General features: G+C 33.0%; 1 protein-coding gene across 5 annotated transcripts in view; it reads right to left on the reverse strand.

The window, feature by feature from the left end:
* Positions 1–14948, reverse strand: part of lrp13a (low-density lipoprotein receptor related-protein 13 a) — a 43501-nt gene that overhangs the window by 6522 nt on the left and 22031 nt on the right. For 4 of the 5 annotated variants that reach the window (XR_015490382.1, NM_001446543.1, NM_001446542.1 and 1 more), the window contains 9 exon segments: positions 14601–14813; positions 13751–13934; positions 11643–11844; positions 10317–10481; positions 7501–7701; positions 5526–6069; positions 2412–2531; positions 2204–2314; positions 749–982 (listed from right to left, as the gene is read on the reverse strand). Coding sequence is in view for 3 of the 5 variants with exons in the window: in NM_001446543.1 (NP_001433472.1) it covers positions 749–982; positions 2204–2314; positions 2412–2531; positions 5526–6069; positions 7501–7701; positions 10317–10481; positions 11643–11844; positions 13751–13934; positions 14601–14813 (1974 nt within the window). In the remaining 2 variants the exon portion in view is untranslated. 5 annotated transcript variants of the gene reach the window in all.

Here is a 14948-nt window from a genome sequence, read left to right on the forward strand (position 1 = left end):
GTGTTTTGTTGTGAGATGTGGTTTGGGTCCCTAACGCCTAACTCCCTAACGCCAGTCCATCCTGCAGTGTAAACAGCAGCGATGAAATGCTGCTCCAGATAGTCATGCAGTGGGAAAACATCTGTGCCACGACTACTTAGAGCAGACACAGACCCGCTTTATGCGGAGTTCAGACTGCAGGATTTTCAGAGTTTAGTGTAAAGCTGCTACGTCACATTAAACGATTTATGTAAATACCGTTTTTGAAAATGTATGTAGCTTCAGGTTTGATATCTGTGCAAGTCAGGCAATCTGCAGGTTTAATTTTAGTTATATTGAAGACATTAAGATCTTTTTAATACCACAAAGAATGAAATTTTAGACCATACTTGTATCAATTTTGCAAAAAAAGCAAGCAGGAAATATTTTTGAATTTACATTTTTCTTTTTTTACTGCTATACCTTTTGCAAACTTATATTTTTAAGTATGTTTTTGTATTACTATATAGCCCAACATGTGTTGGCTTTTTTATAATGTTATTCTAGATTTTTTTATTTGTGTTTTGCCTTAATATTGTTTTTGATGCAAGAATATATAATTGTACTGTTTGATTCAGAGGAAGAAACGTGAACTCCTTTAGTTTTCTACTGATAGATTGTAACAATTGACGTCTTGCTGATTCTTTATATTTAATATTGTAACTCTGACTAATATGCATCAGTAAAACAGTTAAAGTAAAACAATAAAAAACAATGATCAATTTCTCACAGTTCTCGTCAGAATGATCTGGACAATCTGCGACGCCATTGCAGAACTGCTCCAGAGGAAGGCACATGTCTTCGCTCAGACATGGTTTGCTGTTTTCAGGACAGTGGGACTCAAGTCTACAGTCTCCGCCATCGAGCAGACGATGATCATGAGCACAACGACACGTCTTTCCTCCTGGGAACGCCAGACAGAGCTGATTGCAGCCACCATTACCATTAGAGCAGAGATTAGTGCCTGAAACAGGAAAGACCAGTCAGCGATCAAGGTTTCACCATACTGTCTGAATGCATCTTACTTTGAAGGAGTGATCAGATTTGATGCGTAATCAGCTCAATTTTCCTTTTATTGCCTACAATTAACAGTTCAGGTTAACGGAAATAGTTTCCCTCACTTTTCATTAGGAGTTTTTCATTGTCAATTTTTTTTTTTTTTCAATCGCAATGCATATTTTTCAAGTTTAAGTTCATTTATTTATTGAGCACAAAGTGCTGTACATAATAATAATAATAATAATAAATAATAATAATAATAATAAATAATAATAATCAAGTATTCGTAATAAAATAGTAATAATAAAAAGACTTGTAGCAGTAAAAATGTAGCAGTAGAAAGGACTATTAAATTAATATTAAAAAGCCAAGCTAAAAAGGTAAGTTTTAGGAAGTGATTTAAAAATAAATGAAGGAGACATTCTAATCTCAAGGGGCAAGGTGTTCCACAACCGAGGACCTGCCACAGAGAAAGCTCTGTCCCCTCTACGTTTCAGTCTGGACTGAGGAACTAAGTTTTAAAGCCTTTTTTCAAATAGTTGTCAAACAATTATTAGTTGCAGGTAAGTGGAGATTTTATTCATATCTATATTCTAAAAGGTTTTCTCAGAGGAATAGTCATACAAAATTTCACTGATTCTACAAAAACATTTACATAAATAACATAATATACCGTATTGATCAAAATAATAGCAGTACAATGTTACAGACCAGAATTGCCCAGCGTTAAGAGCGTGCATTTCATGAATGCAGAGTCTTGTTTTCTAAGAATTTGCCGCACCCGATGGTAACTTGTTTGCCATGTATCAATAAAAAATATATACTAAAAACCTGGATTATTCTGCTTAGTCACATTGTACTGCTATTGTTTTGAACAATACTGTATATGCTGTATGTTATTTTGGCTAATCGCATTGTTTTCTGAATTGTAGTAGACGCGTGAAATCCTTGGCTTTATAACATCCACATTTTCCTGCTAGGAATGCAAATTAGTACACGCTTAATGAAATCATGCCTCATATGCACATTTGATCATATACTTTTAGACAACATTACAAAATGTGTATATTTTTTAAGTTAACCAGTGAAGTAGGGAAGTACTGCATGGTAATAACTAGTCATTTTACTCTATTATTGACCCGCAGAATGGTAAATTTAATCATGTTTGGAACTATTTCCTGCTCACCTTTCTGTCTCGACTTTGTGAATGCTTTCAGGTTGACGATCTCAGTGTCCACTTCAAACCAAAGTTTTCCTGACCGCTGCTCATCTTCACTGAACCAACACTTAGTGGAGTCTAAACCACAAACACCATTAGGTAAAAGCCTTCATAAAATAAAATGACCTGTTTTTAACAGTACAATAAAAACCATCCCCATTAAAATCTCCCGTACCTTTTTTAGTGATCCAAACAAGCACTTTGTTGACCAAAGTAAATGCCATCAGGCCTTCTTCTGTTTTTATTTCCTTGTATCCGGAACCATCTGTGCCAACCGAAGCAATTACCGCCAGACCTTGAGAAAAGACCATAAACATTACTGATGCATTTGTAAATATAAACGTTTGTATTGAAATTGAGATACAGAGGTGTACACAAACACACACACAGATTATTTTGTTATTTAAAGTGCAACTTAAAATGTTTGGTCAATTGACTGATGGAATTAGAGTTGTCTGGAAAAATTAATTTGATTCAACTAAGATCATCATTTTTTTTTTTTTTTTTTTTTACAAATGTACAAAAACAAACATTTGCATACTTTTTTATATTGAGTTTCACTCATTAACAATCAGTTAATCAAAGTATTAAATAATTTACTATTATAAATACTACATTATTAATTTATTATAATCTTTAGTCATAGTTTCATCCATCCCATTTTTATTTCTTTCTTTTACATAGAACAAGAGTGATTGTTTATTTTAATCTTTCTTTTAAAAAAAAAAGAAAAAAACACTACTACTAAATTATTATGGTATTAATGTATAAATGTTTAGTCAACATTTGTAAATGATGCAGTTTTTTCATAGTTCACATTAACTAATGTTAACTAGCATGAATTTGGATGTTGATGCATTAGTAAATGTTGAACTATGATTAATAAATGGTGTTAAGTATTATTCATTATTAGTAGTACATATTAGTAAATATATTAATGAAACCTTATAGTAATGCATGACCATTTATAATATTATTATTATTATTATTATTATTATTATTATTATTATTCCAGGATGTCCCCGTGTTATTCAGCAGTTGTTATCTGGGAATAACATACCCTGGAATGTTGCAACTGACCAATCAGAATCAAGTATTCCAGACAACAGTGTAATATCCCCAGATAACCACCACTGGAACCAACAACATGCATGTTTAGACACTTTAAATCCTTTTTTATCGCCAGTAAATACATTCACATCCATATGCTCAGGCTTCTCACAGTTTGCCTTGTTGTGACCGAATAATTAGTAGGTTAATGGATAGTAGGTAGCAGATTTCGGTCTCTGCATTTAATTAATAACCAAACTATTACAGCTTAGAACAATGTTGGGTAATTTTACATTTTGTGGAAAGCAAGCATGTAAAAACCAGGATAAGAGTACATTCAGACGTTTATTTTGTTTTCCTGCAGAAGGATCTGCAGAAGGTTTTTTTTTTTACAACAAGTCTGTAGGACAGCCGATAAGCCTGTGGGGACTTATTTTGCAATTACCGCCTGTATGTGCTTTATCCCTAACATGTAGTCTAAGTCAGAATTATTACCCCCCACCCCCCTGTATATTTTCCCCCAATTTCTGTTTAAATGGAAAGATTTTCTTCAACATTTCTAAACATAAGTTTTAATAACCGACTCTTTGCCATGATGACTGTACATAATATTTTACTAGATATTTTTCAAGATGCTGTTATTCAGCTTAAAATGACATTTCAAGGCTTAACTGGGTTAATTAGGCGAAATAGGCAGAGCTTCCCACACATAGACTTCTTGGGCGGGCTGCCCAGATATATTAACAGCCCGCCCAAGTATGTTTGGTGACAATTTCTTACTATTATTCTAATCATCATTTTACAATTCATTTGTTTTCACCCAAGATAACCAAACATTCACGATTAACCAGGGCAAAATTCAACGCTATCTTATGGCAATTTGTGGAAAATATTCTCACCATACAAGTTTCATAGCTACTGCTTGTTGTGTATGCCAACTATCAAAACTCCCACAGACAATCTCATAAGCTCTGCAGACCCAGAGAGATGCATCTTTTGGGATTAAAATGCCAGGGATTCTAAATCTCCTAAAATGTCCAGGATTTGGCTTTTGCTTTATAAAGTCATCTTTAATTATAGCCACGAGAGCGAGGAAAACATTAAATTCATTCTTTAAATCTAAATGACTTCGAAAACTTTACTATATACTCAAAGGACGAAACTACATCCAAGCTAACTGCAAAATATATGAACACCATTAGTAATTGTTAAATCAACTCATTTGCCTTATTCTTTTAATTATTATAATTTGAGATATTGCCTGTTTCTATTAATTTTTCTGTAATTTATTTCTAATGTGCTGTTTATTTTAATTTGATGTTAATATATTAAATTTGATACATATCTAAAATGCTTTGGCAGTAGGCCTACACAAACTTTCATGCCAATAAAGCAACCTGAACTTTTAATAACCCATTGAAAAACATCATAACACTGTCATTAAATAAAAATATTGTCAAAAATCACATTATGGATGTAGCATGTGTCGTGGGTAAAAGGCGTTTCAATCTGGCTACCACCACAAGTATATTTCAGACCAGTGGAAAGCACTGTTGTGGTAATTAGGCAAGTCATTGTATATCAATTTAGACAAAAGAAAAAGTATTGCTTAAGGGGGCTAATAATATTCACCTTAAAATAGTTAAAAAAATGAAACAGCTTTTATTTTAGCCAATAAAACAAATAAGGCTTTCTACAGAAGAAAAAATATAGGGAATAATGTAAATAATTTACTCAAAATGATTCGCCCTCCTGTGTTTATATATAATATATAAGCAATATCATATACTATCAATATAAGTAGCAGTGTGATTATGGCTGTATATCGGCACTGGTGGGAGGTGTGCGTTGCCATATCGCACTGCTACGAGTGTGATATTGCGTTTATACAGTTTGACGGCATAATTGTGTATATAAAAACAAAATCAAACATGGAGTCTCAAAAACCCTTTTGTATGAGGAACTACTTCCGCGTTGGATTCAAATCATAAGCTGACAGTTAAACAGCTGAGCAAGCATCTTTTAAACTTTAGATCTGTAGTGTCTGCTTTTTGCTGGTTGTATGTGGGCGGAGTAATACACAAAGGGTAAAGAGGCTGTACGGGTGCTGATGTTACTTAAATATATCACGCTATCAGCTTCGAGAACCAGACAGAACTGTTATATGTTATATAAATAAAAACACAGGAGGGCGAATCATTTTGACTACAGCTGTATGATAGTGGAAATAAAAACCCACCAGTATCAGCCCAGTAGACTCGATTCCCTTCATCCGTCAATATCAGGGAAGTCGGCCGGACTGAATTTCTCCACACCACTGTCCTGTTCAGTCCATTCATAAACACACACTCCACCATGCTCATCTTTCCCTCTTGGATCCTGTTTGAGAAGCAGAGGCGTCCACTCGGCGGCTCCAAACCAATGGATTCAATGATTCCAACACCTTCCCGTATTAAAACACTGGTGAATCTGCCATCTGGTGAAGTGACCTGTATGCCAGGTAGCTTCTCACTGCTCCAGTATACGTTCAGAGTGATCCAGTCCACCGAAAACACCCTCACAGAGTCTTTGTGGAGCTGGAAGAGTTTTCCACGGGGCACCAGCGCAGCGTCCTTCATCTTGAAGAGCCCCACGAGTGGCTGATCCATGTCCGACACGTACAGCGTGAGGTCTCGCAGTACTAAATCAAGCATGTTTGGGTGGTTTATTTTGGGAAGGTCAAAACGGCGATGCTCGGGCCACTTCTGAGGGGTCACGTCACTGTGTCTGTTCTGTAGATACACCTGGGGACAGAGGCCAAATGGGTTTACTGGGTTAAAATGAACCAATCCAACTACATGTGGAGCATACATGGAAGATATTGGAATCAGCTGTAGGAATGTTTGGCAAGTAGGACTTTCAATATTGCTTTTATTATTGAGAATTTAATGTATACAGTTGAATGATAAACGATTAACCTCCTGTAAAAATAGATAGTGCTGTATCAGTTCTTTTACTCCACTACTTTCCAACAACCCAAATATCAACATCAGTTGATGTCATTATTGGACATCAAAATAATGTTGTCCTAAGACGCTGGCTGGACATTGAATTTTTGGTTTCCTGACGTCACGACCTAAATCAAACCTATTAATAATGTCTTATGATGCTGTGTGCCTCATATAATGACAATAAATAAATGGACTATAGAATGTCACGTTTACACACATCCACAAAAACATGTTATTGCATCAGCTTTTTACAGCAAAATACTACTCACGAGTACTTTAGGAAGGTGTTTTTACTCATTGAGTAATATTTACTCTACTTGCACTACACTTTTAGCTGAGTAATGGTTCTGATTTTTCAGTACTCTTTTCACGAATGTAAGCATCGCACAGACTATAACTTATTACCAGGGCCAGACAATAGATGGCCAGACATGATTTGGCATTTCTGTATAGAAGATTGTAAAGCATCTTATTTTGTGGAATTATTTTGAGCATAGTAAAAAAAAAAAAAAAAGAAAAGAAATAAATAAACTTAGATTTACAATGCAAATCCAATTAGATCCAATTATGTTTGGTAAACAAATTCAGTCCCTGATATATCTACTAAAAGACAGAAAATAATACTTAAACTGTATTGTCAATAAATCAACATTTGCATATTTATTAATAATAATAATAGTAATAAAATTTATATAATAATTGAATAAAAATATTTATACTATAGACTATAAACAAAGAAATCTTCAGATTCCATATGAGCCTATTATGAACTCTTTTCAGAAGACTGTCACGATGTGTATAACGGTCATCAGCATCTTAAATCCTTGAATAATTTAAATATTTTGACTTAAAAAAACCTACGAACATTTATATGAATGTATATCATCATTCCATCAAATTGCCACTTGTCCAACGCATTTGTAATGCAGTGTCTATGGGCAGGACTGTAAATATGACATTCTGTCTTCTGGCTGTTATCAGTCTCTCACTTGTTGTCTTTTTCTGAAAGTCTTGATAACACCATCGTGGAGTTTTTCTCTTAATATTTCAGCAAACAGGATTGTAAAAAAAAGTATTTGTTGTACTCTCCCATTCACTCCACTTAGTTTACCCAACTATGATGACTTCTGCAACTGAGAAACCCGGAAATGCGAAAAATGTCTATTATTACCCAATGTAAAACATGCTACATTAATAACGTTCGTCTGTAACCAACAGGAACACCTGAGTGACTGCAGCAGGAGAGAGAAACAGCAAGAAGGATGAGTCTTTGGGTTTGGAGCAGGTCAGGCCATCTTCATCCAGCAGGAACTGAGTCGAACACTTGCACACAGCTTTCAGCCCCGGAGCTAAAACACACAGGTGAGAGCAGCCCTGGGACTCACAGGGGTTCGAGACGTCCTCTTGGAGGAGACCATGAATGACCTGCGCACACACACACAAACATCTCACCAGTTATAAAGAGCCTCTATCATGCTTTATTTGGTATTGTACAATACAGTACTACATTTCTTTTTACATAAACCTATTGATTTACTTACTGGCAAATAAAGCAGATGAATATGAAATACAGAGCATTAACATAAAAATAGAACACAAAATGAAAGCAATGTAAATCAATATGCATATTAAATAAGTTAGGCTAGTTAGTAAACATACCAAACCAAAACACACAAAATAAAAATACTTTGTATAAAACATTTGAAAACAACAAATGTTTATAGGAGTAATAAAATCTAGATTAGAAGATAATAAAATAAAAGTGATAAATGTAAACAAGACTCAGATTAATCAATTAAAGCAGTAATAGAATCAATAATTAAGCATTAATTAAATATAAGTCTTTAAAGCAGACAAACGCATAGAGCGCAAACTAAATTTAATATCATAAATCTATATGCATGTAATAATACATTGGTCACACTTTACAAAAAGGTTCATTATTTAATGTTAAATAATGCATTTACTAACATGAACAAACAATGAACAATACATTTACTACTGTATTTGTTCATGTTAGTTAACGTTAGTTAATGAAAATATAGTAGTTCATTGTTAGTTCATGTTAACTCATGGTGCATTTACTAATGTTAACAAGCATGGACTTGGATGTTAATAATGCATTAGTAAATGTTCAATTATGATTAATAAATGCTGTACATGTGTTGTTCATGATTAGTTCATGTTAGTAAATGCATTAACTAATGAACCTTATTGTAAAGTGTTACCAAAACATTTAAGTCATGCTAGTTAGTAAAAATATCAAAGCAAAACACACAAGTGCTGTTTATAGGAGTAGTAAAATAATTTAGAAGAAAAGAAATGAAGTAAACAAGAATATCAGATTAATCAAAAGCAATAATAGACTCTAAGGATTAATAAGTAAAATACAAAATAAAATATCAGAAATCTATAGGGATATACCAAATCAAAACAGACACAAAAAACTATGTATAAAACACTTAACCAAATGTTTATAGGAGTAGTAAAATATAGGTTAGAAGATAATAAATGTAAACAAGACTTTCAGATTAATCAAAAGCAATAATGAAGGATTACTAAAGGCAAGAGTAAATAGGTGAGTATTTAAAGCAGACTTAAAGTAAAACAATACAAAAAAAAAAAAATCAGAAATCTATATGCATATTAAATGAGTCATGTTAGTAGGGGTGACCAACCCTGTAACTGGAGAGCCACCTTACTGCAGATTTCAGTTGCAACCCATATCAAACACACTTGCCTGTAATTATCACATGGCGTTCAGGTGTGTTTGATATGGGTAGCAACTGAAATCTGCAGGCAGGTGGCTCTCCAGGAACAGTGTTTTCCACCCCTGTAGTTAGTCAGTAAATATACTAAAATCAGGGCACATACAAGATAAAAATACTCTATAAAACACATTTAAAAACAGCCAAATGTTTATAGGAGTGGTAAAATATAGAAGATAAAATAATAAAATAAACGATAAAGTAAAAAAGACTATTAGATTAATCAATTAAAGCAATAATAGAACCAATAATTAAGGATTAATAAAGGCGCAAGTAAATAGATAAGTCTTTAAAGCAGACTTAAACACAGAAGTAAAACAATAAAAATAAATAAAATATCAGAAATCTATATGCATATTAATTAAGTGAGGTTAGTTATTAAATATACTAAACCAAAACACACAAAAAATAAAAACTCTAACACATTTTTTTAAACAAGCAAATGTTTATAGCAGTGGTAAAATAGTTTAGAAGATAAGATAATAAAATAAACGATAAAGTAAAAAAAGACTATCAGATATCAGTAACTAAATTGAAAAATATTAATAAAAGCAATAATAGAACCGATAAACAAGGATTAATAAAAGCAAGAGAAAATAGATGGGTCTTTAAAACTGACAAACACTGAAATAGAACTACACAAAATTAAAACAAATGTATATGCATATTAAATAAATGCAAGTCATGTTAGTTAGAAAATATTCCAAACCAAAACATACCAAAAAAAAAATAAATTTTTATTCATAAAACGCTTAAAAACAACCAGTGTTGTTTATAGGGGTAGTAAAAAAAAAAAAAAAGATTTACATTCATAAGAGATTGGAACATAAGTAAAAAAAAAAAAAAAAAAGATTCAGATTATTTATTCATTTATTCTCCTTCGGCTCAGTCTCTGATTTATCAGGGGTCGTTACAGTGGAATGCAGCTGCAACCCACTACTGGGAAACACCCACACACTCACATTTATAGTTATGGGGGAAACCAGAGAACATGCAAACTCCACACAGAAACACTAACAGGCCTATTTGGGACTTAAACCAGTGACCATCTTGCTGTGAGGCTAACCACTGAGCCACTGTGCTGCTACGATCAGATTGATCAAAAGCAATAGAATCAATAATCAAGGATTAACCAAAGCAAGAGAAAATAGCTAGATCTTAAAGCAGACTTAAAACACTTAAATAGAGGGGGATTGTCTAATATGAAGCAATATATAATATCTTTTTAGAAGTGTGTAGTGTAAGATGATCACAGAGGTCTGAAATACTTGCCTTCAATCCGAATGGCTGTCCGGGACGTTTGAGCAGGACTTGGCGCTGTTTTCCTGTGGTTTTGTGTGCTCTCTGAATGGTTCCTCTTTTGGTATCAGACCAGTAGACCTGATCATTGAAGACTGAGATTGAGAATGGACTGGGGGTTTCCATCAGCTGCAAGAGCTATGAAATCATGAAAAATTATGAGAGATTAAAAACTAGTTTTTTTTTTTTCTTTTCTTTTTGTTTTTTTTAAACACTGCAGTAACTGTTTGCTCCATTGCTCAAAGTATCAAAGAAACTTGTGAAAGAAACGACTGAATAAACGAAGCAATGACATTTACTGGCATCTATTGCCAGTTGTAGTTTCTTTTTTAGTGGATCATTTAACAATTTCATATTTTCAAAATAATAAATTTAATAAAATATAAAGTGATAATTTTAAAAAAGAAAGAAAAAAAAAAGACATTTCTGTCTTATTTCAAACCTGTTGGAACTTTTGTAAAACCATTAAAAAAACAAATGATAAATGGTAAACAAATGATTTTAGAGCAGTAAATGTTTTATATAGATCTAAATATGAATATAGCTTAACAAAAAAACAAACTGCTTAGCCTAATAGTTATTAGCCTAAATATTTGTGTAATATATTGCATCTTAAATCAATTATTTTAAATACATTTCTTTTGAGGACATTTTATAAATTTCTTCCTGGTGCTTCTATCTGGTGAAATTTGTCTGTGAATTTTAATTTGTGATTCATTAATGTCTAAGCATCATGTCATTAGTCACTTTACAATAAGATTTCATTAGTTAATGCTTGTTTATATATTTACTAACATGAACCAAGTATGAACACTTGAACAGCATTTAATAATCAGATCAACATTTACTAAAATCCAAATTCATGCTTAACATTAATGCACTGAGTTAAACTATTAATAAACATTAACATTTATTAAACATATTGTAATAAATGTATTGTTCATGGTTTATGTCGACACATACATTAACATTAATACAACATTAGGTAACACTTTAAAATAAAGGTCCATTAGTTAATGTATTTATTAAAAATTACTGTATTTATTCAACTTTGTTAATATTATAGAACATTAGTTCTGTTCATGTTAACAAGCACAACTTTGGATAGTAATAATGCATTGGTTAATGTTGAACAATGATTAATAAATGATTTACAATATTATTCATACATGGGCAATGTTAGTAAATACATTAACTAATGGACCATTGTTCTGAAGTGTTACCCACTATTATTGTTCATTAATATTATTTGAATGACAGCCTCATCTGTAAGTTGCATTAGTAACTTGCATCCGCTACCTTTAGATCTCCTCCGTCAATGTTAGCTGAACCGATGCACTTGAGTTTCTCATCAGTCCAGTAGATCCTTTGATGCAGGGAGTCGACGGTCAGACTGACCGGCCACCGCAGAGATTTACTGACCAGCACACGTCTGTCTGAACCGTCCATTCCTGCTCTTTCAATCTGAGCCTCGTCCCCAGTTTCTGACCAGAACATTATTCTGGGAGGAGGACAATATCGACATATTACGACAACATAAAGCCTTAGTTTCCCTGGATTCATTATAAGCAGTTGTGTGTGCAAAATGTGATTTTGGCTTTATATAAAACTACTGATTCCAGTTCTTCCTTATTTGAAATACAATTCTGACATTTAAAGCATGTTTTGACTGAAATGGTCAAAACACTAAATGGAAAATGAAATTTAATGGTCAAAATAAAACAAAAAGAGAACATTTATAGTAATTAAGCACAATATTGTTTTAACTAAGGTTAGTTTACTTCACAGGAGTTATTCTGACCAATTGTCATTTTGTGAGGAAAAGCTCTAAATTATTTATTTTTTGGTTCTAAATTGAGAAAATGTACATTAGACCTTTCAAATAAACAACACTTCACTCAAACCCACACCTGACAATCTTAGTCTTCTAATAGTCTTATTTTCCCCCATATCTGTACTTTCATACATGCATATAGTAAAGGTACTTTTTGTTATGTCTGTAGTAACGATAATAAGCTTAACTGTATATTTTGAATCCATTTTAAGTGGTTACAATATTAAAATGAAAACAAATTTAAAAAAAATATTAACTCAATCTTGATTTTGAATCTATTTCTGATTAGATATAATTAGATATATACAAAATAAATGCATCCTTCATGAGCATAAGTAACTTTTGTGATAGTAAGTAACATGATTTGTGAAAGTTTTGATAAGTATTTGGTCAGATAAATTTAACTTAAAGGGTTGGTTCATTTAAAAAAAAAAAACAATTGTTAATACTCACCATCGTGTAATTTTAATCCAGATAAACCTTCTAAACACAAATTAAGAGATTTTAGATGATATCTTAGAGCTATCTCATCCTCAAAAGGCAGTAATAGTCCAGAGAAGTTACAAGTCCAGAAAAGGATCCAAAAATATTTTCAAAACAATCCATATGACTTCAGTGGTTCAACTGTAATCAAACTAAGCTCCAAGAACACTTGTCAAAAAAATAAATAAATAAAATAAATAAAAATAAATAAATAAAAATTGTAAAAACTGTACTGAGCTTTTGGTCAGACAATCGTAGAGAAAAGGGGGTGGGATAAAACAAGATGATGCGACATTGATAAAACAAGCAACTGCTCCATATTTTACATTTGTGTACAGAAAAGTCATGTTTTGATCCATTTCTCCCACGTCCACATAATGAGAACAATGCTTGAACTTTGGAAAACAGCTACATGAAAATTAAGCTTCAGTTTTGGGTCTGAAGCATTCGCATGCATATGAATAGAAGTCCATGGAAATCTTAAGTCTTCCACATCAAATCAGGATGTGTGTTTCTATGGGCAATACATGTGTTGTGCAGCTGACTCCAATGGAAAAAAACATTGACAAGGAAGAGAAAACATTACATACAGTAATATTTTTCAGTTTTTTACACACAAGTGTTCTTGTAGCTTCGCATGATTACAGTTGAACCACTTAAGTCATAACGACTTTTAAACAATGTTTTTGGTTCATTTTCTGTACTTTAAACATCTCTGGACTATTACTGTCATTGTAGGATAAGAGAGCTCTCACATTTCACCTAAAATTTCTTAATTTTTAAAAGGTGTGCAGCGATTGTGAGGGCGAATAACAGCAGAATTTTTATTTTTGGGTGAACCATCCCTTTAGCCCAGTGTTTCTCAACCATGTTCCTGGAGGACCACCAACACTGGATGTCTCCTTTGTCCGTCACACCCATTACAAGTCTTTTAGTCTCTGCTAATAAGCCAATGATCTGAATTAGGTGTGTTTAATTAATTAATAATAAAAAGACATAGGAATATGTGCAAAGCTGGTGGTCTTCCAGAAAGGTGGTTGAGAAACACTGCTTTAACCAATGAGGAATCATAAGAATGGCCATTTCGAACCCTTTCTGTGGCATCAGGGCGATGGAGCGCAGCTGTCCCAGATCTTCTCCCAGGATCATGACTCGATCTGTTGATCTGCCGATCTCACTGTCCAGCCTCACAGCATTGATCTGACTGTTTTCACTGTCAGTCCAGTAGAGGTTCCTCGCCACCCAGTCCACTGCAAGACTGTCTGCACTGATACCTTTTTTTAGATGTTGGTAAGATTATTGTTAGTTTTCAAGATATCTGTAAGCGAGTGTGCTTAAAAACAGTGACAGTTTAGAAGATAAACATTCAAAGTTGTTCATAGTATCAAAATTGTTTCACATTGTACAGATGATGTTGAGCATATAACTAATATTTGTGAATTTAAAGGGGCACGATGCTGAGAATACAGACTGCTCCTTTCAGCGTTATTTAAAACTTTAGTTTCATACTGATGATATTGTGCGCGTCTAAGTAATGCCATTTGTGGATTTGAAAGGGACTAAATGGCATTTGAGTACAGACGGCTCTTTTTACATGGTTTCTTATTACTTTTTTGTATCTTGTATCGTTTTACTTTTTTTTTTTTTTTTTTTTAATGTTTAAATGTTTTTATTTCAGGTTTAGTATTTTAGTACTTAAACATTTAATTGTATTATCTAATAGTGTCTTTGAATATACAACCAAAACATTTATTTAAATTACTTACATAAACATCTGCATGAAAATTTGTTAATTTTTATGTCTTTAACATTTAAGTAGCAGCATTTTTAATTGTGATTCAAGTCTACATATTTAGGTTACATAATATTAAAGTTTTATTTAATCTATTTTCAATTACTTAAAATGATTTAAATAGTTTTAGTGGTTAACTGCAACTCACCTTTAAGGAAGGTTCCCTTGTTCTTCTGGTCCAGTGAGAGCCATTTGATGGTGTCCGTGTTGAGGTTGATCCAGTAAACTCTTTGCTTCTGCCAGTCATAGTCGAGCGACAGGACAAACCTCTTCTCTGCTGACAGCAGGATGTCCAGACTGGAGCTCCTTAGACCCAGCAGAAACACCTCAGACTGGACTGATGCCAGCAGGTACGGCTCACCTGAAATGGTACAGAAGTTAGCCTCACTGCTTTGGCTAAGGTCAATTTATTACATGAGAAATGCCATTAAAGGCCAGTTTTAAGTCTATTTTACATGTCTCATAAAATTAAAATAATTTTTGAAACTCTATTTCT

Source organism: Danio rerio, chromosome 5 (genome assembly GCF_052040795.2).
Source record: "Danio rerio strain M-AB ecotype USA chromosome 5, GRCz13ab, whole genome shotgun sequence".
Lineage (NCBI taxonomy): Eukaryota > Metazoa > Chordata > Actinopteri > Cypriniformes > Danionidae > Danio > Danio rerio.